The sequence below is a fragment of the Leptonychotes weddellii genome, chromosome 12 (genome assembly GCF_054177405.1).
Source record: "Leptonychotes weddellii isolate Sample4059 chromosome 12, ASM5417740v2, whole genome shotgun sequence".
NCBI classification, from domain to species: domain Eukaryota; kingdom Metazoa; phylum Chordata; class Mammalia; order Carnivora; family Phocidae; genus Leptonychotes; species Leptonychotes weddellii.
The window spans coordinates 4655055-4681021 of NC_138380.1; the positions used below are offsets into that span (position 1 = coordinate 4655055).

The 25967-nt window shown below is 45.3% G+C and overlaps 1 protein-coding gene across 14 annotated transcripts in view; it reads left to right on the plus strand.

The window, feature by feature from the left end:
• Positions 1 to 11998, plus strand: part of KMT2C (lysine methyltransferase 2C) — a 270106-nt gene extending 258108 nt beyond the window's left edge. For 13 of the 14 annotated variants that reach the window (XM_081799810.1, XM_081799813.1, XM_081799818.1 and 10 more), the window contains 7 exons: positions 840 to 976; positions 2215 to 2357; positions 2623 to 2791; positions 7201 to 7317; positions 7919 to 7992; positions 8237 to 8345; positions 10055 to 11998. In XM_081799810.1, the coding sequence (XP_081655936.1) occupies positions 840 to 976; positions 2215 to 2357; positions 2623 to 2791; positions 7201 to 7317; positions 7919 to 7992; positions 8237 to 8345; positions 10055 to 10147 (842 nt within the window). In that variant the 3' untranslated portion in view covers positions 10148 to 11998. The remainder of the gene's footprint in view (positions 1 to 839; positions 977 to 2214; positions 2358 to 2622; positions 2792 to 7200; positions 7318 to 7918; positions 7993 to 8236; positions 8346 to 10054) is intronic. The other variant, XM_081799816.1, reaches the window with a different exon arrangement.
• The last annotated feature ends 13969 nt before the right edge of the window (positions 11999 to 25967 follow it).

Sequence of the window (25967 nt, forward strand, 5' to 3'; positions counted from 1 at the left end):
ATTTTATGAAAACAGACATGGATTTTTCATTTACAAACACGACATTTAGCTTCTTCGTGTGACTGTCCCTGCTGTCTCTGCTGTGCCACCTTCTCAGCACTTGCTACACTTACTCGAAATCAGAATATGTATTTGAGCACACAGTTGAGAAAGCAGTGATTTGTAGATAAAGGTTGCCTGTTGTTTGCGTTGGGGACTCTCCTAATGGCGGAAGGCAGGAAACCATATTTACAGCGTATTGTGTACGTTGTCTTTTATGAGTATTACCAGGTATTAAACAGATTTGGAGCTAGAAATAGGACACTTAATTCCAACTGTAGGCTGTCATTTTATTGATGCACAAAGTACCGGGGAATTGCTTTTTTTAAAAGTCTAGCTGTTTTTAAAAAAAAAAAGTATGAAATGCCCTGAAGATAATTCCAATGGAAATATCAATTTCGTATTTTAATTTAAATCTGAGGGGAAAGAAACATACTTCTAAGTACTGCTAATTAGATTAATTAGTTAATTAGTGCCTAAAGTTAGGCACCTTGTGTGAAAATGAATTAAGTTCTTGCATGAATTTGTTACATTAAACTTTCTTTTCCACTTTCATTGTTTAATTTCCTTAATGTAACACATTCTTTTCCCCAACATTTCATAAAGTCTTCAAAATAAACTGCCATTTGATAAGCAGGTAATAACAGGGTGGTTAGATTACCACCTCCAAGGCTTTACCTGGAAACTGGTAAGTCTTTGAGTGGTTGGTCCGTCTTTAGTTTGCTGTTTTATACTGCATCCTGTTTTCCAGAGAGCAAGTTTGTTCTAAATTGTCTTGTTTTTGTTTTGGCCATATGTAGGTGTTTGGGATAAAATATTGGAGCCCGTGGCATGTGTGAGAAAACAGTCTGAAATGCTCCAGCTTTTTCCAGCGTATCTAAAGGGAGAAGATCTGTTTGGGCTCACGGTATCTGCAGTGGCACGGATCGCGGAGTCAGTGAGTGCCTCGGGCCCGATGTGCCGTCGGGAGAGCCTTTGTGGTTGCACGTAGTGGTCCCCCCCCAGTGTGACCGTCTGACACGGGCTCTAATAGGATACTCTGAGGGAGCACTTTGCTCTCTTCGTGGGTCTCAAGGCATCTGATTCATCTGGACACCTCAGTAAATGTTAACCGTTCCCTCAGGGAGGTGGCTCACAAATTTCAGGTTCTCTTCGAGGGTGCGGATGAGGCAGAGGGAAGGGCAGGGATGCTGTTTTGTCCTCAGGCAGTGCTGGTAAGGGGACTACTGTCCCCTTTGCTTCCTCACGTTTTCCTGCACTGACCCTGACCCCCGGGTGTTTGTAGCCACTCTCCTGCCCCCGCGCCCGGCCATCACCAGAGGGCAGTGACCTCAGGAGCACTGGGTCTTCTCTGACCTTTCTTTGCAGTCTTTTAAGATTATGAGCGTGTTTGCCAGTGAGTCTGCACACAATGCTTTTGAGAAGTTGCATGATTATAAGGCATTATTTTGAACAAGAAAAAAATCATCGATGGTTGGTGGGGTTTGTTTTTTTTCTCTTTTTATGGAGAAGCAGAGGACACCCAAAAAGCCACCGAGTTCTAGGTCTACTTGCTTTCTTTGGTAGAGCTCTGCCTAAATGATATGAATCTTTTATGTCTATAGAGAAATATGTTCACAAGAAGTGTATTCTAGAAAAGGCCTTTAACATAAAATTATTTTACAGGTAAACCTTAACTTACCACCTGCACTCTCGGGGCATTGAGTGTGATAACCTCATTGTAGTCAAATTGGAAGAAGTGAGAAATCAAGACAGTAAACCATATAAATGATTTTTAACTATATTTAATTTTTAAATTCCAAATATATGAAAGTTGAAAGAACGAAGTTGCAAGTCAGTACACACTGGGTTGGGATAATCAGATCTAAAGTCACACAGGCATGTATGTTGGTTGGCCTGTGGTGGTTCTGTGGGTTAATACTTTTCTTCAAGGAGCATTTGCCAGAGTTTATGAAAGTGCCACTTTGAAACTGAAATCGGTGTATTAATATTGAAATAGATCTGAGTGCAGGCTGGTTATGTTAACATAAGTTAAAAGACCATTTTGTCCCCAGGGAATATGTTGACAAGTTATTTCCACAAAAGTTCAAGTTGGGCCATCCCTTGGGCCAGCTCAGGATTGTCTGCAGTCATGATCAAATAAATTAACCTTGTTTCTGTTTCGCTCCTTTTCAGCTCCCTGGGGTTGAGGCGTGTGAGAACTACACCTTTCGGTATGGCCGCAATCCTCTCATGGAACTCCCTCTTGCCGTTAACCCCACAGGCTGTGCCCGTTCCGAACCTAAAATGAGTGCCCATGTCAAGAGGTTTGTGTTAAGGTATTTTGTTTTAACTTCACATAGTACAGCCCAGGGTTTCTAGGCGTATTAGTGGTTTTTGTGCTTGATTTGTCTGCTGCTTACAAACCCTGCTGTCTCTGGCTGTGTCTGTGCCGACCGCATCAGAGAACTCGCCGTGTGGCTAGGCGGCTTTCCGTGTATGTTCCTGTCAGTAAGAGTTCGAATCAGCGTGGCCTGGGGCGTTATTCGGAGATATCTTCAGTTTTCCTTTTACTCTTTCCTGTTGACGCGCCATCGTGTGCAGGCCTCACACCTTGAACAGCACCAGCACTTCCAAGTCCTTCCAGAGCACGGTCACGGGGGAGCTGAACGCGCCGTACAGTAAGCAGTTCGTCCACTCCAAGTCCTCGCAGTACCGGAAGATGAAGACCGAGTGGAAATCCAATGTCTATCTGGCCCGGTCTCGTATCCAGGTAAGGAAATAGTCTGTTCTTGGGAAGACGAGAGACAGGACGGGGTCTGGCGGTCAGAAGATACTGGCATCCGGGCGCCTGGGTGGCTCAATTGGTTAAGCGACTGCCTTCGGCTCAGGTCATGATCCTGGAGTCCCGGGATCGAGTCCCGCATCGGGCTTCCTGCTCGGCGGGGAGTCTGCTTCTCCCTCTCCCACTCCCTGTTTGTGTTCCCTCTCTCACTGTGTCTTTCTCTGTCAAATAAATAAATAAAATCTTTAAAAAAAAAAAAAAAAAAGAAGATACTGGCATCCATATGTGAAGAAGGGTTTCACACGGCTGCAGGATTAGAATCATGTTTTTAAAATCCTATCACATCTTGTTAGTTTGTAACAGTAGTGACTGAATACGTCTCTTTGAGCCTGGATGCTTTTCTTCCCCCAATGGGAAGACCGCTGGAATCCACATCTTTGCATCTCGATGAGCACTCATGGGAAGCAGGTGGCACTGTATTTTGTACTCACTGGATTTGTGGAGCGTTCACTAGAGCTGTTTCAAATTCTTGTGAGAAACACAAATGAGGGGCGCCTGGGTGGCTCAGTTGGTTAAGCGACTGCCTTCAGCTCGGGTCATGATCCTAGAGTCCCAGGATCGAGTCCCACGTCGGGCTCCCTGCTCAGCAGGTAGTCTGCCTCTCTCTCTGACCCTCCCCCCTCTCATGCTCTCTCTATCTCATTCTCTCTCTCAAATAAATAAATAAAATCTTTAAAAAAAAAAAAAAAAGAAATACAAATGAAAATATTTTTCAAAAGGTGCTCCAGTATGGGGAGTTCTCTTTTGGAAGCCATCTCTTCATGAGAGCACTGTATTTTCTGGTGCATAGATTGTGAAATACCTTATAGATCATCTGCAGGCTAAGCATGTAAATTTATATCCATAGTCCATACTTGCTTAACTGCTGACCTAAAGAACCCAGTGCCTATTCAGCATCTCCCCTTGGATGTCCCAGGATGGAAGTACAAAGCTCACTTTGCCAAACATCTCAGTCCCTAAGCCTAATTATCCTAAGTGTTGTCCCCGTCCACGAGTTGTGTACCTTGGCCCCATATGCCCACATCCAGAGCATCCTCAAGTGCTCGGTTGCCTTTCCCCCTCAGAAGAGCTCTCTCAATCCACGCTCTGGCTCCGCCACAGTGTTTACCTGCCATAGTGTCTTGTGTGCATGGCCGGTGGGTCTGGCTGCCCACCTCCTCTCGCCCAGTCCCACTCACACCCACTGTGATTCCTTCAGAATATAAATCTGATCTATATTCCATTGTCTGTACTCAATTTGGATTCTTGTTCCTTTGTTGGAACCTTTTTTCTCCTCTTGAGAAAATTGTAGGATCTTTTTGTTAGTCTTGATGTTTGGACATTTTACAAAAAATGTGCCTAGGTTCGGGTCATTTTCTTTTTTATTGCTTTCCTTATTTGATGACCCTTTTCGACCTGGAGCATTGTGGCCTTCAGTCTGAGAAGTGTTTCTGTATTAATTCTTGCAAGTTCCTACCTCTATTTCTTTCTCTTTGAACCTATAGACAAATTCGGACCCATGAGATCTGGGCTCTCATAGGGTGGACCCCAGACTAGCAGCAGCGTCAGCTGGGACCTGCTAAGTGTGCCTTTCAGTCTGGCCCCTGCGGTGGGGCCCCTAGATGACCAGTGCGAACACAGACGGGAACTTCTGTCTCCATAGCCCTCCTTCTCTCCCCCTTCTGGTTTTGGTTCCCTTGTCCTTGTTCTGTGGCTTCTACTTTATCTGCTGATCTTTCTTTTGTGTTTAAAAAAAAAAACAACAAAAAACTAAGAGCTCTTTCTGCTCTTGATCTTTTTATCTGATACTGTGTGTTTAAATTACACATATGATATCTTTCTTTTCTTTTTGCTGTTGCGTCAAGAATGGAGCCGCTCCAGCTCCTGGGTCCGCTCCTGGTGGTGTGTCTTTCTCATCTGCTCCATCAGTTACTTTTCCATTTTAAACGTTCCCAAGTAGCTCGTTTACTTGTTACCATTCCTATTTCTGTGTCACTTTTATTCCCTTACTGTCATTTCAGTGATTTCTTAACCCCCGTGTTCGGTGTGTTCCTTGCCACTGTCCTGACCGTGCAGGCATGTCTGTGATGGATGTTCCGGTGGACTCATTCCCATACACTGTTCTGCAGTCTTCTTTTCTCACTTATTCTCTAGAGCAACTGAGGTGGCTCTGTTTCATTCTTTCATTCTCCTTAATGGCTTTGTGACGTTCCCTGATGTTGATGAACTGTAATTAAGTAAACCGTTCCACAACTGGTGAACATTTATTTTGTTTACAGTTTTTCCCAAAATAGCATTGCCATCAATATGTTGTACAAATATCCCCACGTATTGATATATTCACTCCTTTGGAGAATATTCCCACCAGTGAGATTACTGTGTAAAAGTACGTATGTACTTTTCATCTTAGCAGACCTTGTTGGTTTTCCGGAAGGGCTGTCATTGCACATTTCTTGCTGCGTTTGGGAGACACTCTCTCTTCTTTCCCCATTTGTCATGCTGCTGCCCTTTTATATTTCCCCCAGCCTGATAGTGCTTCCTTCACTGCAGTTTCTAACGGCTCACCAGTGAGCAGCGTTTCATGCTTACCGTTTGAATTTGCTCTTCTGTGAATTACATATTCATCCTTTGCCCATTTTCTAATTTGTAAGAACTTGTGCTAATAGATATTCTCCCCTAACCAAACACCCTGTGCCTACTAGGAAGTATGGTATCTTTTTTCTTATAAAAGTTTCAGTTTTTGCATAGTTAAATGTACATAATTTTCTGTAGTTTCTAGTCTTGTTTAAGACAGTAGATTTTATTGTATATGTAGTCTCTTGGATTTCTTGATTTCAGAAATTTTAAGTGTTAATTTAAGACTATTTTCTTCCATTGAGTAACTAGTTGAAAAGCACCATTTAGTAAATAACCCTTCCATGTTGCACTGAATTGTGACTCCACCATACTACTAAATAACTAATTAACATTAAATTTTCACATATGCATGGATCTACTTGGATTCTCTGTTCTTTTTCACTGATCTTGTCTGTTCTTATACCAAACTATATTGATCTGTATACATACTACTTTTTTGTGTATTCTGGTTCGTTCACCTCAGTTATGTCTGGAATTGAACAGATAAATTGCATAAAATTTCTTTTCCCAGAAGATAATTCGGTTGACACACCAAAGTCTCTGAGATGGGCCTCTGGTACCATGTGCCCCACGGCGGGGCTTGATGCAGCTGTACCTGGCAGACTCCCCATTTAGCACATGCTCTTCCCTGCTTGGCTACTGCAGTCTTCCGGCGGCCAGCTGGAGTTGAGAAGGCAGAAACTCACATTGGGACAAGAAAATATCACATATTCTTGGAAATTGTCTATTTTTTTCAGTATGTTATTTTTCCAGAATTCGTAATGCTAAAAACTTAAAAAAGTACATAAACAAATCATAGTATGTGATTTATTAGGCCTCTAGCATAGATAGTACAAGCTGCCAAATGAGAGACCCGCGGCAGTGTTTCTCGCCAGGTCACATTCCCGTACATTTCTCTCTGGCCTCTGAACTTCAAATTACGGGAGAAAGTCACCTTTCCGAAGAACTTTATTTCTTTCCAGCTTTCCTGGTAATTAGAGCAGAGTAACTTGTGCTTCTCCTTTTGCTCTGGCTTCCAGGAACTCCTAGCCAAATCCGAAACCTGACTATAGTATTCACAGTCCCTTGTGGTTAGCCCTATTTCTTATCGATTAAGTTTATTGTCCTGTCATATTCTTTTAGAAACAGTAATGGGATATGGGGCGCCTGGGTGGCTCAGTTGGTTGAGCGACTGCCTTCGGCTCAGGTCATGATCCTGGAGTCCCGGGATCGAGTCCCGCATCGGGCTCCCTGCTTGGCGGGGAGTCTGCTTCTCCCTCTGACCCTCCCCCTCTCATGCTCTCTCTCTCTCATTCTCGCTCTCAAATAAATAAATAAAATCTTTAAAAAAAAAAAAAAAAGAAAGAAACAGTAATGGGATAAACACCAGAAGCTATTAGCCTGTTTAGTTGGTGGGATCTTGGCATGAATGGAAGAGAAGATGGCCTGGCAGAATGTGGTGGCCAGTCAGTGGTACAGCTTTGTAAATATGCCTTCAGAATTTAGTAAAAGAAAGACACAAAGCAGGATAGTAATGGCATGACTTTAAGTGGTAAGACTGTTTCAGGTGATAGTATATTCAGTAAAAAAGACCATTCGAGTTCAGGTGAAATCTTCAGTGTGGCTTTTGATGTGGCCTTTGTATGAAAGGGAATCGGGTTTGTTGTCCAAGAAATCAAAGTGATTTTTGAAGTACATACACACACATTTTTCCCCCCATTTTTTATTTCTTTTTTTTGCAGGGGCTGGGCCTATATGCTGCTAGGGACATCGAGAAGCACACCATGGTCATCGAGTACATCGGCACGATCATTCGAAATGAAGTTGCAAACAGAAAAGAGAAACTGTATGAGTCTCAGGTAAGGGCCAGTCCTCCTCTGTCCCTGTGCCATCGAAAAGCTGGAAACAGGGCCAAGTCGCACTGTCCTGTGAGGTTGTTTTGAACAGAAGCCATATCTGGATATTTTTTAAAATTTATTTGAGAGAGAACGCACGCGCGAGAGAGAGCATGAGCAGGGTGAGGGGCAGAGGGAGAAGCAGGCTTCCTACTAAGCAGGGAGCCTGGCGCGGGACTCAATCCCAGGACCCTGGGATCGTGACCTGAGCCAAACACAGACACTTAACTGACTGAGCCACCCAGGCACCCCCCTCCTTTTTTAAAAGATTTTTATTTAACATCTGGATATTCTTGTATTTTCCTTGTTTTTTCCGTCAGTCTCACCTTATCTAGTTGGTGTTATTGTTCACATAGATACAGCTGTAGATTAATGAGCCTGGCGTTGCGAGCAACCTCCCAATCCATTGATTTCCATCCCATTCCCACCACGGACATACATGTCCCCTGACGTGGTTGTGTAACACCCACAGTGAGTGCGATCGGGCTCTGTTTCCATTCACTCGCAGCTGAGTCTTCCTGTTCTGAACGTGCACGTGGAGGAGTTTCTGACTTTTCTCTTTCAGAACCGTGGTGTGTACATGTTCCGCATGGATAATGACCACGTGATCGATGCGACACTCACAGGAGGGCCTGCCAGGTGAGGCAACGGGAATCTGGTCAAGGCAGTTCTGCCCAGTGGGTCCATGTGCCCACGACAGCCTCCATGATTAAAAATTCAGGGCAGATAAGTTTTGAAAAGAATTTTCATTTAAAATTGTGTGTGTTCTTGTTCTACGAATGGGCACGTAGAAATGTAATCAGGAAAAAGTTTTCCCTACGAACTGAATGTTTGTAAAGCTTCCAGCTGCTCCATAATCAGTAGTTTCTGACACGGCTTGCAGATATATCAACCATTCGTGTGCGCCTAATTGTGTGGCTGAAGTGGTGACTTTTGAGAGAGGACACAAAATCATCATCAGCTCCAACCGGAGAATCCAGAAAGGAGAAGAGGTAAGAGTGTGGGATCCTGTCTGCTCTGCTCATACCCCCGCGTGCAGCTCGCTGCTTGATGCGGTCGGCCGGCCTGGGGGTTGTCCATTGCTTTAGTGCTAGAAAAACTCTTCCTTGTGGTGGGTCAGAGGGTGCCACCCCGTCACTTCCCCGGGACATCCACGTGCCGCCTTCCTCCTCGTGGCAGCATTGCAAGTGTGGACTACCAGCTCCCCCCGATTCCCTCACTCTGTGCTTCCCAAACTCCACACATCCCCGCAACACCCATGTGGCATCACTTCCCTGTGTCTTTGGGCTCCTGCCTGACCCCCTTGGTCACAAATTGACAGGATTCCTCTCTTTAAAGATTCTACCTATCATCCCACTGATGGGATTGTGGCCTCTGTGGTCTCCAGGAACATGATGCTCACGCGAGGCCACTGGAAGGCTGCAGGCGGCCGATTTGGGGGCAGCATGTGGGTCCAGATCTCCTGTATTCGCACTTAGCATCAGTACAAGCTTACAGATTTTTCTCAACATATTTTCAATTTGGCTCTTTTGTTACAGTCTTTTCTCTTCAAAATGCTGGATGCTGAACTTGACATTTGTTTCTCTGGTCTCTTTCACCTGTTAAAATTATTACTAGTCCAGACCACTTATGTTTCCCTAATTTGTCTTCCACAAAGGCGATTAGCACACATTTCGAGGTGCTCTAGGTGGTGCCGCTGAGCACTGTGGGTTTCTGTAAGAGCCTCTCCTGGGCCAGGGGATGAGGGGCCTGAGTGTCTATGTTGGAACCCCCCAGCCCTTTGGATCAGAGCTAGGCGATGATTTCTTGTATTTTTTGGTCATCTTTTTGGGATTCCCTTTTTAAATCAAGAATTTACCCAATGCCCATGGCGCATCTCGAAGTATCTCGAGGAGTAAATCAAAGTATGTGAGAACCCAGCGTGGTGCCAGCGACCACAAGGGGCGTTGGGACAGATGGAGACCCCCCGAGCTCCGGGTCCTTCCTTCCCCTTCCTGAGTATTCTTGAGTAGGTCACTTAACTTCTCCGAGTCTCTGCTTCATTTATATGAAATGGCGCAAGTCTCCCTGAAGAACTCTGCAAGTACCTAGCAAAAGGTACTAAGTGGTTTTGTTACTGAGAGAAGCTACCCAGTAAATGTTGGTGTCTTCCGTTTCAGTGTAGAAAAGAAGTCTTTCCAAACAACCCCTCACTTAGGATGTTTGTGACAGAAGGCCCTCGGATTGGGCCTCCCCTTCTTCTGGCAGAGTCGGGGGGGTCGGGGGCTTGGGCTCCAGGGCAGCAGGGCTGGTCTGAGATGTGCACAGTAATTTGATGACCCTAAGTAGACCTTTTTTAAACATTCTTCTAAGTGAGGAAAGAAGAGAAGCTGTCAGCCAGCAGGGGTGGTTGGTCCCTCCCCCAGGTGGGGAGGAGGAAGGCCTGGGGGTGGGGGTGGGGGGGAGCCGCAAGGAGGTGTGGGAACGCAGCTCTCCCCGGCCGGCCTCCCCTTCCTCAGATGTGGTGCAGCCTGAAAGCGTTGCCTGCCGATGTCTCTGTCCCGTGGGGACCCCAGGTGGGCTTCTGTCCGAGGTCCACGGGGCGACCGCGGCTCGGGTGCTTTGCTAGGTTGGCTGTGCTGCAGGGTTTGCGGATCGGGCAGATAGAGGCAGGACCCCCCCGCCCCCGGCCTCTCTCACACTGTGTCTTTGCCGTGGGCAGCTTTGCTATGACTATAAGTTTGACTTTGAAGATGACCAGCACAAGATTCCGTGTCACTGCGGGGCCGTGAACTGCCGGAAGTGGATGAACTGAATGCATTCCTTGCGGTCTCGGCGGGCGGCTTGTCCCTAGGAAGAAGCGATTCAACACACCATTTGAATTTTGCAGACAGAAAGAGATTTTTGTTTTCTGTTTTATGACTTTCTGAAAACTCGCCTCTGGGAGTTCTGATTCCCTCCTCAGTCCTTTGGGCCGGAGTGGCGCCAGGACCAGAGAGCAGTCCAGCACTTTTGTTTTCTTCTTCTTTCTTTCCTCCTTCTTTCTGTGGGTGGGTTTTGTTTTGTTTTGTGTTTTTGCGTCTCGCTGAGGAGACCCTTGGGGGCGAAGAGCCGCCCGCCACCCTGCCCCGGGGTGGGGGCCTTCCTATGAATGTACAGACTGAGATCACCAGCGAAAGGGGGACGGACGTCCAAAGTGCTGGCCACGGCCTTATCTGAAACAGGGGCAGGCCCTCTAACTTAAAGATTTTTTAAAATAAAGTAGACACCACTGAACAAGGAATGTACTGAAATGACTTCCTTAGGGATAGAGCTAAGGGGTAATAACTTGCACTAAAATACATTTAAATACTTGATTCCATGAGTCAGTTTATTGTAGTTTTTGATTTCTGTAAAATAAGAGAAACTTTTTGTATTTATTATTGAATAAGTGAATGAAGCTATTTTTAAATAAAAGTTAGAAGAAAGCCAAGCTGCTGCTGTTACCTGCAGAACTAACAGACCCTGTTACTTTGTACAAATATGTAAATATTTTGAGAAAAAAATACAGTATAAAAATAGTATTGACCAAATGCTACCAGGCTCTGCAGCAGCTCGGGTGCTTATAAAATGTTCATAGGGATGTCACAATATAATTTTGTGTTATTAAATATGCCATTATAATTATGTAATAACCAAAATTTCAACCTAGAGCATTTGGGGTTTTTTGGAAACTACGGTCTATTAGTACTTAATTGTTTTATACACCTTCTGATAGAACGGAGTGTAGGCTAAGACTACGACTTTTATAGCTGTTTTGGTAATTTAAACTAACTTTTTCATATTATATTGTTGCATCCCTACTTCTTCAGTCAGGTTTTTTTGTGCTTACAATTTGTGATAACTGTGAATAATGCTTAAAAATACACCCAAATGGAGGCTGAACTTTTCTTCAGCGGATGTAGTTTTGATTAGAACTTTGTTTCAAGCCACAGAGAATCATGTATACATACTAGATCGTGTAGCAGGACTCCAGCCTAACTCTAGCCTTCTATTTAACACAAAAATTTGAAAAGGAAAAAAAAAAAAAAAGAGTTGTGGTCACACTTGCAGCTGCAGGACCCCGACAATAGGGTTTCGGAAGATGTAATTTTAAAATGTGTTTGTATGAACTGTTTGTTTACATTTCTTTAATAAAAAAAAAAAAAAGCACTGTTTTGTGTTTGCTTGTAGAAACTTAATCAGCATTTTGAACCAGGTTAGCTTTTTATTTTGTACTTAAAATTCTGGTACTGACACTTCACAGGCTAAGTATAAATGAAGTTTTTGTGTGCACAATTCAAGTGGGCTGTAAACTGTCGGTATATCAGTGACGCAGTTCTGAACTTGTAATGTATATGGCATGATGTATTTTTATCTTACAGAATAAATCAATTGTATATATTTTTCTCTTGATAAATAGCTGTATGAAATTTGTTTCTTGAATATTTTTCTTCTCTTGTACAATATTCTGACATCCTACCAGTATTTGTCCTACCGGGTTTTTGTTCTCTGTTCTGTATAATAGTACCTAATGTTGGCAAAAATTGAATTTTTTGAAGTATACAGAGTGTTATGGGTTTTGGAATTTGTGGACACAGATTTAGAAGATCACCATTTACAAATAAAATATTTTACATCTATACAAGCGCCTGAGTCTGTGTTCGCCTGCCCGCCTTCGGCTGGAGCTGTGGAGGGGCTGGGTGCCGGCCGTGGGCCTGCCCGCGGGCTCAGCCCTCAGCTCCCGGAGTGCGACGGTCGCGGTTCTCTTTCTTTCCAGATGACGAGTTTACATTAAGTTCGTAGGTCCTTCCAAATGGAGAGACTGTGTTCCCTGCAGCTGAGCAGAGACGGGAACTTCAGCTTCCCCTGAGGGGTGTTTACCAAGGTGTCCTGTTCCCTTGTTTAAAGTCTCTTTTTGTTTCATTGTTAAATTTAGTCTTCTGGGGTTTTTTGAGGCAGCCTTTTTCAGATTTATTCTGTGATAGAGACTCGATTTCCATCGTACTGAATGTATGTGACATTGAAGGGGATTGCTAAGAATTAAAATAACTCAGAATCCCCCTCACAATTTCTAAAACCAGTTTTCAGCTTGTGCTTCATGAACACCCCAAAATAAGCTCTTCTACTGCGTGGTTCTATAGAAATTCTCAAAGCACTTCTCTGACAAAAGGGTTTAAAAAGTATTCTCAAGCGTCTCCCATTTGCAAAACCACCAGCTTGGTCGGGGCTGGAGTGGTGCGGGTCTGCACCGGGTTGCGAAGCCCTTACCTGGTGCAGTCTTTTCCCCCGACCTAGTGGATCTCTCACGATCAGACCCGTGAGGAAGGAAACCACTCTTGAGTCCTCGCAGAACCCGAGCTCCGCTCTCGGCTTGAGTGGGGTCCCACCCCTCATTCCGGATCAGGGCCAGGAAAAGCACGGAAGGGCACTGTGGCCGTCGGATCTCCGGGTGTGAACGCAGGTCCCCGGGGCAGGCGGCGCAGGAGAGGCAGTGCGAGGGTGACGATCTCTAGGAGGAAACCGCAAAGCCCCATGGGGGCCGCCTGGTGCCTCCCCCCTCAGAAGAGTGCCCTTGCAGTGCGTCCCAGGGAGCCAGAGCAAGGCCCTGTCCCTCCCGCGGTGGACGGGACTGGTCAGCTGCCACGGTGGCCGTATTCGTGGACCCTGCACTCGCCACATTTATGAAAAGCCTGAAAAGTCCTGGGACATCACAGCGGAGCCAGTATCACTGAGCTTGCACTAGGGAGACCGAGAGAGACCATTTTTAAGATGGAAATCTGGTGCGTTGGGCCGGGCGTGGGGAGGGGCCTCCCCAAGGAGTGAAGGGGACCTCACGGGAGGTACAAGGCAGGAGCTTGTGCAGGAGCCGGGGTGGGGGGGGGGGGCTTGAGAGGCTGAGTGTGGGAAGCCGAGAACACAGGGTGGCAGGAGACGAGGTCAGAAGCAGGGTCGAGTCGTGAGGTCCAGATGGGCAGGTGCAGTGGGGGCTGCTGGAGGCAGTGCCATGACCCTGACCGCACCGAGGGCGAACTCGTGTTCTGTGCCACGGGGGGCTGCTGAACGCGGGAGCTGAGCTGACGCATGGAGGCCAAGGCCCTGCGCTAGTCCAGGGAGAGCCAGCGGCGCCCCAGGCGGGCAGGAGAATTGCATGCAGTCCGACTGTTTTGCAGAAAGACCTCGGCTCTTCCTCTGCGTCCCTACCCCGGCCCCTCCTGTCCTCCCTCGTTAACACCGTCACCTGGCGCCGCACCGTCCTCCCTCCGGTCACCAGGCAGGCACCCTTCGTCTGGTCACGTGCTACCGAAGGCAGCAGGTGTGTTTCGGGCCAGTAGAGTTTCTTGTCCTGGGGGACACTGTTGACCATGGTCTCTCTGAAACCCTAACCCTTGTGTTTGTGGCCCTCCACCCTCTCCTGGTTTTCCTCCCATCTCTTTGCTCTAATCTTCTCCCTAAAAGCACTCCGCCCCGTTTGTTAAACTTTAAAAAGGGTTATGTTCTCCATCTGAAATATGGCTCCTGAAAGATCTTCTCTTCCAGGAAACCCCAGCTCCACGGTGACCCTTGGGCTCTGCTGAGAGTGCCCCAACACCGGCCTGAGCTCAACTTCTCAGACGTCTGAAAGCCAGGCCGGCGGCTGCCAGCGAGCACCAGGAAAAGAGAAGCGCAAGGTCATGGACGTGCAGTGGACCCACCTGCACGGGCACGGGCGTCCCGTGGCACTGAGAGTCCCCGCGTCCCGGCAGCTCGGCAGAGCAGGCAGCCAGACCCCCCGTGGCCCGGTGTCGTCACACGCGCTGGTGGCAGCTCCGACCCAAGAGCTGCTCCCTCCCTCTCCCGGCGTAGGAGGAAAAGAGACCACGTTTCCTTCCAGCGACACGCTACCACTTCAGGAGACCAGGGCTCCCGAGAGACGCCTTTGCCGGCGTCCCGCGGAGCTGCCAGTGCCTGCACCCAGGTATCCAGGAGCCACGCCGTGGCCTCCTGGCCGAGCGCCAGGGCCATGTGCCACGTGCCTGAGGAAGCTGGGTCGCTCCTCTTTCTGTTCCACGGTCCGGTCGGGGTCGCCACATGGCCTTTGGTCATCGCGTTTCCTTAGTCTGTGGTGTGTGACAGTAACTCAGGTTCGCCTTGTGTGACCTTGACAGTCGGGATTTCACAGCTGCGTTCCTCCTCCTAAGATTGTCCTTTCAAAGTTTTAGCACACCGAGCCCACGGGTGATAGGTGCTTTTAGTATCACTGTCTGCTAATTCTATCATCTCTTTTATTTCTGGGCCCATCTTACTGATGGATCTTTACTCCAGGCGACAGGTCACATTTTCCTGCCTTTTCCGTGTCTGGTTAATTTTTCTTGGATTCCAGAATGTTGAGTGCTGGATTGTGTTGCGTTCCTTTAAAGGGTGTTAGACTTTATTCTGCCGGCAGCTGAGAATCGGTTTCCTCCTTTCAAAGCTTGTTCTTTACACATTTTTAAGATAAGCCTAATTTACTTATTAAAAGATTTTATTTATTTTAGAGAGAGGGCGTGGGAGCACACGTGAGGTGAGGGGCAGAGGGAGAGCGAGAGAATCTCCAGCACACTCCCTGCTGAGCGCAGAGCCTGATGTGGGGATCGATCTCAAGACCCTGAGATCATGACCTGAGCCGAAACCAAGTCGGATGCTTACCCGACTGAGCCACCCAGGAGCCCCAGATGAGTCTAATTCAGCCCCAGCACTGGGGTATGGCCCTTTGGGGAACATACTGGATGTCCTGGATGTTCCCTGAGGTGTACCCACTGGGCTGCTGCTAAAGCATTCCCAGCCCAGTGTGATCTCCTTCCTGGGGACTTGCTCTTCCCTTGAACCTGTTCTCGGCAGGGTCTGGTGGAGTCACGCTGCACCTGTGGACAGACAGGCGTGCAGCCGGACTCCGCGGAGACCCTGTGCAGATTTCTGGGCGCTTTCCCTGTGTAGCTTTCTCCTCTCCTACATTCTGTGCTGCACATTCGGCCGCTCTGGCCTCCCTGCACTCCGTCTCCGGTCGCCACGACCACCAGCCTCTTGGAGGCTGGCCTCCTCCCCTGCTCCTCCACAGCATTCTGGTCTGGGGGGAAAGCTGGGATGAGTCCAGACTCACCGTGTTTCTCAGGAGGCCGTCCTGCGGTCCCTACCAGCCTGGAGCTAAAGAGTCGTGTGTGTGTTTTGTTGTGCTTTTCTAGCTGCTTAGCCCAGGAGGACAGGCCCAGATCCTGTTCCTCCCTCTTGGACAGAAGAACTTTTCTCATTTATTTTTGATTTAAAATTTTCCTTCCTGTCAAATTCTATTTCCTTTCAAGGCATTAGGTATCATGTTTCTTCACCCCGTGTTTTTTATTCACTCCTCAACTTATTTTTTAAATCTTTTTTTTTTTTTTAAAGATTTATTTATTTATTTGAGAGAGCGAGAATGAGAGAGAGTACATGAGAGGGGGGAGGGTCAGAGGGAGAAGCAGGCTCCTCGCTGAGCAGGGAGCCCGATGCGGGACTCGATCCAGGGACTCCAGGATCATGACCTGAGCCGAAGGCAGTCGCTTAACCAACTGAGCCACCCAGGCGCCCTTATTTTTTAAATTTCTAATGGCTGCTTGAGTCCTGCCACACTTCTGAGTTGTCAAATTCTGCTTTAAATTGTCACTTCCTGTTAGTGTCCTTTGGCTTGTTTCGAGCGGCATGGGACAGTTTTGCTCAGCTTTGTGAGCGTCTCTCTGGCGTACTTTGTCATCCACTTGTCACCTCAGCTCCTTTTTCTTTGCCCCACGTGGTCCAGTGGTCCCAGGACCAGGGCTGCAAGCACCGGGGCTGGAGGCCCTTCACCCCGTCTGGCCGAATTGGGGTCCACAGTGCCCGCTCTGCACTGGCTGTGGGGGACAGCTCCCCAGGTCTGCGCTGCAGCAGCCTCACCGAGCGAACCCACTGGCCCTCCTGAACGTCAGAAGTCTGCGTGTAAATGGAGAGGAGGAGAAATAGTAGCTGAGAGGACGGGAATGAATAAATGGGCCGTCATGAGGGAAACCCAGTGTTACATTAACACCTTGAGAGGGGATCGGCAGCGACGGTACCGTCTCTTAGCTCGAGTCTTCCAGCGCCTGCAAGGGTGACGTCCTGTGTTGCTGAGACCACTGCCGCTGTTGAAACCTGAGCAGATCGTACAGACGCCTGCGAACCGGAGTGGCCGCATCCTGTGAGACATTTTCATAGAAGGCGAAGGACTAGATGGTTATCATGACGGATGGGATTCTAGTCACACGCCAGCGTCTCTTTGTCTTACTATTAGGGATCTATGTTTGAAGACAGGGATAAACTATGATATTGCAATTTGTCATAAGCAATATAGATTTGGTCTTTATCCCCATTTCTGGCCTAGAGTTCCTAAAACCCTTGGAACTTCAGTGAGGAGAGGGATAGAGGCGACTGTTACGTTAATGAGGGGACTTCGAGAAAGCACTAGGGGAGTCAGCCACGTGATGAGAGTCGGAGCTTTCAATCCTACCCCCAGGACCTCCAGGGAGGGGAGGAAGCTGGAGGTTGGACTGACTCATTCTCCAACGGCCAGCGCTTTAATCAGTCAGGCCTATGTAAGGAAGCCTCCACAAAACCTACAAGGACGGGAGGCGCGGAGCTCCGAGGCTGAGCACGTGGAGGAGGTGCTGGCAGTGTGGCGCCCAGGCAGGACACGGAAGCTCGGGAACTTTCCCCACGCCTTGCCCAACGCATCTCTTCCGTTGGGATGTTCGTCTACATCCTTTATCATATCCTTTCAGAATAAACCAAAACGTAAGTAGTGTATCCCTGAGTTCTGGGAGTCGCTCTAGCAAGTTCACGTGGAGGGTGGGGGGTGTCATGGGAACCTCCAATCTACAGCTGGTGGGTCAGCAGCACAGGTGACCTGGACTGGCGACCGAGCAGGCAAAGGGGGTGGGGCAGTCTTGTGGGACCGAGCCCTTACCGGTGGGTCTGACACGATCTCTGGGTAGTGTCAGAATTGACTTTAATTGGAGGACACCCAGCAGGTGTCACAGAGAATTGCTCGCTGTCGCCAACCTCCACGTTTGGTGACCAAAGTGTGCAAAGTGTAGCAGGAAATGGGGCTCACAGGACAGCGTCAGGGAAGAACTGGTTTTCCCTCTACAGCGTTTTCCCCCCTTTCAGTAACTCTGTATGGGATTCGACAGTGATCCCCTTCCGGTGCTCCTTTGACGAGGACTTCAGTTTTCCCGGACCTTGGAGGAGGTGCGGCTCAGAAGCTTCTCCATGGAGCGCCGGCTCCTGCAGCTGTGCTCCCACCGCGCAGACTGCTCGGACCGGCTTCCCTCCTCCACGTACCCAAGCTTCATCCCTCCCCTCTATCACCCCTACCCTGCTCAGTCTTTATTCCCTCCCAGCGGTTCCTCCAGAGTCGGGGGCCCTGACCTCAAAGTCCTGGCAGAAGCGTCAAGCATCCACAGGGGCTGCAAAGCCACTACGGGGCGGGCAAATCCTGCCAGGCTCCTTGCTGTGCGGATCCCGCCGCCGTGTCTCCGGTGGAAGCCTGCGCCCGTTCCCGTTCTTACTCTAGGATCCGCTGGCTGCCCTGCTCTTTCCTCCTGCCGTGTCCACCCGGGCGCCGGTAACGGGTCTCACGGCCGTCCGCCTTCCCACATTAGAGATTGTGAAGCTGCCTTGCCACTTGATTACTGTGAAAATGCCATCCTTGGGTTTGGTCTCTCATCGTACATGGGCTGCGACCATCTTCCCTGTCACTTCCCCAGGCTCCCCTGCGGCGGTCAGCATCACAGCCATTTTAATGGGCGGGAAGAGGTATCTGTGGTTTATTCTGCATTTCCCTCATGACTGCACTGAATACCTTTGCATGTGCTGAGCCATTTATACATTTTTGGCCAATGGTCTATTCAAGTATTTTGCCCATTTTAAAAATTGGGTTTTTTTAATTGAACTTCAAGCACTATTCATACACTCTGGATACAACTGTGTTGCTTACCTTTACTTTTTTCAATGTCTTGAGCAGCTTTTAATTTTGATGAAATCCAATGCATTAATCCTTTATGACTAGTTCTTTTAATGAGTCAAGAAATCTTTGCCTACCCTAAAGTCACAAAGATTATCTTCATTTTCCTCTAAAAGCATTATGCTTTTTTTCTGTTTAGATCTATGACTCATTGTCAAGTAATTTTTGTGTATGGTGTAAAGAAGGGGTCATTATTTCATTTTTCTCCATAGGCATATATAATTCTTCCAGCACCATTTTATTTTTCTTTTTTTTAAAGATTTTATTTATTTATTTGACAGAGAGATAGAACAAGTAGGCAGAGAGGCAGGCAGAGGGAGAGGGAGAAGCAGGCTCCCCGCCGAGCAGGGAGCCCGATGCGGGGCTCGATCCCAGGACCCTGGGATCATGACCTGAGCCGAAGGCAGCCGCTTAACAGACTGAGCCACCCAGGGGCCCACCATTTGTTGTATTTTTCTTTCCCCAATGAATTGTATGGCTGCTTTACAGAAAATTGCCCATATTCGTATCGATCTTTTTTTAAGATTTTATTTTAGAGGAGTTGGGGGAGAGACTCTCAAGCAGACTCCACACTGAGCGCGGGGCCCAATAAGGGCCCCATCCCACGACCTTGTGATCAGGACCTGAGCTGAAACCAAGAGTCAGACATTCAACCGACTGAGCCACCCAGCCGCCCCTCACATGGATCTATTTTTGTTCCACCTGTCAACTCATTATCCATAAGCCAACATCACAGCAAGTCTTGAATTTGTGTAAGGCCTCCAATCTTAGTCTTTTCAAATTTATTTTGGCCACTCTTAGGTACATTTCCATGTAAATTTAAAATTAGATTGTGAACTTCTAGAAAAAGCCTACTAGGATTGTAGGCATTTTGTAGATCAAACTGGGAGAGTTAACGTCCTAATGATATTTTCTACTCCATGAATATAGTATAGTGCTCTAGTTAGGTTTTCTTTCAGCACCATTTTGTACTTTTCATTGTACAAGTCTTATACTTTCATGTGTTTTTTTTTTTAGATTTTTATTTATTTATTTGACAGAGAGAGACACATCTAGAGAGGGAACACAAGCAGGGGGAGCGGGAGAGAGAGAAGCAGGCCTCCCGCAGAGCAGGGAGCCCGACACGGGGCTCGATCCCAGGACCCCGAGATCATGACCTGAGCCGAAGGCAGACGCTCAACGACTGAGCCACCCAGGCGCCATTTTTTTTTTTTTTTTAAGATTTATTTGAGAGAGAGCAAGCATGAGCAGGGGGGAGGGGCAGAGTGAGAGGGAGAAGCAGACTCCCTGCTGAGCAGGGAGCCCGATGTGGGACTCGATCCCAGGACCCCGAGACCATGACCTGAGCTGAAGGCAGATGCTTAACTGACTGAGCCACCCAGGCGCCCTACTTTCATGTTTTTTAGGCTATTGTAAATTGCGATTACAATACCATTATTTTCCATTCTAAACTGCTTGTTGTATAGAAGTACAATCCATTTTTATATTTACCTTTTATTTTGTGGTCCTGATAAACTACCTTACTGTGTCTAGTAGTATTTTTGAAAACTCCCTAGGATTTTCTAACCTTGATTGTGGTCTGCAAATACACTTTTACTTTTCCAATGAATATACCTTTTATTTAATTGCCTACTGCACTGGCTGAGGCCTTCACCACAAATGTTGAATGGAAGTCTAAGTACAGGCATCCTTGCCTTGTTCCAAATCTTTTTTTTTTTTTTTTTTTTTAATGAGACTACCTATAGTTTTTTCATAGATGCCCTTTATCAAGCTGAGGACTTTTCCTGCCATTCCTAGTTTGCTGAGTTCTTTTTGTAGATGGGTGTTGAATCCTGTCAAATATTTTTTTTCTGCATGATCATATGCCTTTTCCCCTATATTAACATCATAAACTACACTGATTGTCTAATGTTAAAGGAACCTTGTATTCCTGGGATAAAACCCACTTGTTCATAATGTATCATCCTTTTGTACATATTGCTGGATTTGATTTGCTAGTATTTTATAAGGAAATTTTGCTTCTATATTTATGAAGGATATTGGTCTGAAGTCTTCTGGTATACTACTGCTTTTATTTTTTAATTTTTTAAAAAAAGATTTTACTTATTTATTCATGAGAGACAGAGAGAGAGGCAGAGGGAGCCCGATGTGGGACTCAATCCCAGTACCCTGGGATCATGACCTGAGCCGAAGGCAGACGCATAACTGAGCCACCCAGGCGTCCCTGTACTGCTTTTAAATGAATAGTTAAGCCTTGCTCATAATATAAAAAGTTGACACAAGTTTTCCAGAAGAGGTTGTGTATTATTGGTATAATTTTTTCTCCACTGTTCGATCAAATTCGTTCATGAAACCATCTGTGCCTGGAGTTGTCTTTGTGGGAAGGTTTTAAACTACAAATTCAACGTATTTAATAGCTGTAGGGCTATTCAGGTTGTCTATTTCTTCAGAGAAATTGGATAATTTGTTTCTAGTAATCTGTCCATTTTATTTCAGCCCATCAAATTTACTGGCATAAACTTGGTCATAATCATCCCATCTACAAAACTGAGCAGAAAGTACTGAACACACAGCCCACAATCAACCTTCCACATCAGAGTGGTACCTTTGTTACAACTGATGAACCTATATCGTATCATTATCCTCCAAAGTCCAGAGTTTACATTAAGGTTGTGTGTATTGTGTCCTGGTTTTGTGTATTCCATGGGTTTTGACTAACGTATCATGACTTGTATCTACCATTATAGTGTCATACATAATAGTTTTATTGCCCTAAAAATCCTCTGTGCTCTATTCATCTCTCCCTCCCCCAACCCGTGGTAACCACTGATCTTTTACTGTCTCCATAGTTTTGCCTTTTCCAGAATGTCATAGAGTTGGAATCATACAGTATGTAGCTTTTTCACATTAGCTTCTTTCATTGAATAATATGCATTTAAGTTTCTTCCATGCTTTCTTGTGGCTTGTTAAGAGTTCATTTCTTTTTTGCAAGAATATACCACGGTTTACTTATCCACTCACCAACTGAAGGACATCTTGATTGCTTCCCTGTTTTGGCAATTAGGACTAAAGCTGCTATAAACATCCATGTGCAGGTTTTTGTATGGACCTAAGTTTCAACTCTGTTGGGCAAATATCAAGAAATTTGATTCCTGGATCGTACGGTAAGAGTATGTTTGGTTTTTAAGAAACTGCCAAACTGTCTTCAGAAGTGGCTGCACCATTTTGCATTCCTACCAGCAATGATTGACAGTTCCTATTGCTTCCTAATCCTTCTTTAACATTTGTAGAATCTCTAGTGAGGTTACCACTCTCATTCCTGATGTGGATAATTCATGTCTCTTTTTGTTGGTTTTTGATTAGAGGCTTGTAAGTTTTAGTGATACTTTTCTTTTTTAAATTGAAGTATAGTTAACACACAATGTTATGTTAGTTACAGGTACATAACACAGTGACAAGTCTATACATTATGCTCACCACACACATAGCTCCCATCTGTCACCATAAAACGCTATTACAGTATCACTGGCTATATTCCCTATGCTGTGCCTTTCAACCTTGTGACTCACTCATTCCATAACTGAAAGCGTGTACCTCCCACACCCGTTCATCCATTTTGTCCCCCCCCCCCCCCCAACGCCCTCCTCTCTGGCAACCACTAGTGCTATTTTTTTATGTGTCTGTTTCTGCTTTGTTCATTTTGTTTTAGATTCCACATAAAAGTGAAATCATATGGCATTTCTCTGATTTATTTCACTTAGCATAATACCCTCTAGGACCATTCATGTTGTCACAAATGGAAAGATCTCATTCTTTTTTATGGCTGAGTAATATTCTATTGTGTATACATACACATTTTTATCCATTCATCTATCAATGGACACTTGGGTTGCTTCCATATCGGCTACTGTAAATAATACTGCAATAAACATAGGGGAGAATATATCTTATTTTTTTTCTTTGGGTAAATACCCAGTAGTGGAATTACCATATCACATGGTATTTCTTTCCTTTTTTTTTTTTTTTTAAAGATTTTGTTTATTTATTTGACAGAGACAGAGTGAGAGAGGGAACACAAGCAGGGGGAGGGGAGAGGGAGAAGCAGGCTCCCCGCTGAGCAGGGAGCCCGATGCGGGGCTCGATCCCAGGACCCTGGGATCATGACCTGAGCCGAAAGCAGCCACTTAACGACTGAGCCACCCAGGCGCCCCTCACATGGTATTTCTAATTTTAATTTTTTGAGGAACCTCCATACTGTTTTCCACAGTGGCTGCACCAATTTACATTCCCACCAACAGTGCATGAGGGGTCCTTTCTCTCCTTTTTCATCCCTACCAACACTATGTTGCCACAGTTGATGTCTAAGATTACTGCTGTGTTCTCTTCTAGGAGTTTTATGGCTTTAGGGCTCACAGGTCTTTAATCCATTTTGAGTTGATTTTTGTGTATGGTGGAAGTGTTTCATTCTTTGGTATGTAGCTGTCCAGTTTTCCCAGTAGGATTTATTTGAATGTACCATCTTCTCTCCATTGTATATTCTTGTCTTTGTTGTAGATTAATTGGCCACATAAACATGGGTTTATTTACGGGCTCTTTTATTCTGTTCCATTGATCTGTATGTTTATTTTTGTGCCATAACCACACTGTTTTGATTATTACAGCTTTGTAATGCATCTTGAAATCTGGGATTGTGATACCTTCAGTGTTGTTCTTTCTCAAAATTACTTTAGCTTTTTGGGGTCTTTCTGGTTCCATATGAATTTTGATACTCTAGTTCTGTAAAAAGTGCTACTGGTATTTTGATAAGGATTGCACTGAATCTATAGATTGCTTTGAGTAGTATGGACGGTTTAACAATATTCTTCTAATCCACGAGCATGGAGTATCTTTCCATTTGTTTCATTTCAATGATGTTCTTAATCCGGCTTTAATTTTTTTTCCATTATTTTTGTTTTCTATTTCATTTGTGTTCTGACATTTAATATTTCTTCTGTGTCTTTACTCTTCTAACTTTAGCTCTTTTTCTGTTTTCTTAAGGTGGAAGCTTAAGGCATTGATTTTAAGCTTTTATCCTTTTCTAACATAGGTGCTTGTGCTATAAAATTTTCAAGTACTGCATTAGCTGCATCCTTCAGTCTTTGGTAGGTTGTATTTTCATTTTCAGTTAGTTCAAAACAGCTTTATAACTTCTTTGACCCACAGGATATTGGGAAGTGTGTTATTGGTAGATTTTCACATTATCTGAAGATTTTCCACGTATGTTATTTACTTATATTATTGTTGGTTTCTAATATAATTTGCACGAGTTGGATTTATATAAATTTATTGAGAATATCCCAGGACAGGACCTATCTTGGTAGATGTTTCATGTTTAATTGAAAAGAAGGCATATTCTGTCTGGTGTTAGGTAGAATGTTCCATAATTGTTAATTCTGTCAAATTGGTAGATAGTATTATAAAGTCTTCTATATCCTGTTTTTTTTTCTTCTTATTTCCTCAATTATTGAGAGGTATGTTGAAATCTTACTATAGTTGTAGATTATGTCTTTCCTGGCAGTTCAATCGATTTTTGTGGCAAGTACTTTGAAGTTCTGTTATTAGGTATTATCGTAACGTTGGGATTATTTCCTCTTAATTGACTCCTTTATCACTAGGAAACAACCCTTTCCATCTCTAGTAATGTTCTTTGCTTTGAAATCTTCTTTGTGTAATATTAATACAGCTACCTCAGATGTCTTTCAATTAGTGTCCCATGTGCATATATTTTACTGTACTTATGCGTTCATATTTAAAGTGAGTTTGAGGCACCTGGGTGTCTCAGTTGGTTAAGCATCTGCCTTCAGCTCAGGTCATGATCCCAGGGTCCTGGGATTGAGCCCCACATCAGGCTCAGCAGGGGGTCTGCTTCTCCCTCTACCTCTGTCCCCTCTGCCCCACTGCTTGTGCTCTCTCTCAAATAAAATCTTTAAATGCCATCTTGCTGCTTTCTGTATGTACCATCTGGTCTTTGAAGTTGAATGACCAAAAATATATAGAATATATTATTCTCCAACATGTTTCTAATATGGTGCTTTGTGGTTTAAGATAAAATAACTGAAAAGCACTCTATATAATATAGACTGTCTCCTCTGAGATGCAATTTTGGTGGAAAAAACCTCCCACTATATTTGGACATCTGCAGTATGAAAAGATGATTCCTAAATTTCTATTTCTTTTTTTTTCGTTATGGTAAATGTACTCTTTAATCCTCGTCATCCATCACCTATTTCAGCCATCCCCCCACCCACCTTCCCTCTGGTAACCACCAGTGTGTTCTCTGTATTAAGAGTCTGCTTCTTGGTTTGTCCTTTTTTTTTTTTTGCCTTTGCTCATTTGTTTTGTTTTTAAATTCAACATGAGTTAAGATCATATGGTATTTTTTTTTTTTAAGATTTTATTTATTTATTTGAGACAGAGAGAATGAGAGACAGAGAGCACGAGAGGGAGGAGGGTCAGAGGGAGAAGCAGACTCCCTGCCGAGCAGGGAGCCCGATGCGGGACTCGATCCCGGGACTCCAGGATCATGACCTGAGCCGAAGGCAGTCGCTTAACCAACTGAGCCACCCAGGCGCCCAAGATCATATGGTATTTGTCTGACATTTCACTTAGCATTATATTCTCTGGCTCTGTATGTTGTTGCAAATGGCAAGATTTTTTTTATGGATGAATATATTTTTTTTTTTTTAGATTTTATTTATTTATTAGAGAGCAAGCGAGAGAGAAACAGCATGAGAGAGGAGAGGGTCAGAGGGAGAAGCAGGCTCCCTGCTGAGCCGGGAGCCCGATGTGGGACTCGATCCCAGGACCCTGGGATCATGACCCAAGCCGAAGGCAGTCGCTTAACCAACTGAGCCACCCAGGCGCCCGGATTGTGTGTGTGTGTGTACATATAAATTTTGGTATATACATACACACCACATCTTTATTCATCTATTGGTGGACACTTGGGCTGCTTCCATGGTTTGGCAATTGTAAATAATGATGCAATAAACATAGGAGTCCATGTATCCCTTTGATTTAGTGTTTTTACATTTTTTGTCAGTGCAATTACTGGATCACAGGGTAGTTTTATTTTTAATTTTCTGAGGAACCTCCATACAGTTTTCCACAGTTGCTGCACCAGTTTGCATTCCAACCAACAGTTCAAGAGCACATCTTCACCAACATTTGTTGTTTCTTGTGTTTTGGGTATTAGCTATTCTGACAGGTGTGAAGTGATATCTCATTGCAGTTTTGATTTGCATTTCCTTGATGATGAGTGATGCTGAGCATCTTTTCATGTGTCTGTTGGCCATCTAGATGTCTTCTTTGGAAGAATGTCTTCTACCCATTTTTTTTTTTAAAGCATTTTTTTTTTTTAATAAAGATTCTATTTATTTATTTGAGAGAGAGAGAATGAGAGACAGAGAGCATGAGAGGGAGGAGGGTCAGAGGGAGAAGCAGACTCCCTGCCGAGCAGGGAGCCCAATGTGGGACTCGATCCCGGGACTCCAGGATCATGACCTGAGCTGAAGGCAGTCGCCTAATCAACTGAGCCACCCAGGCGCCCCCA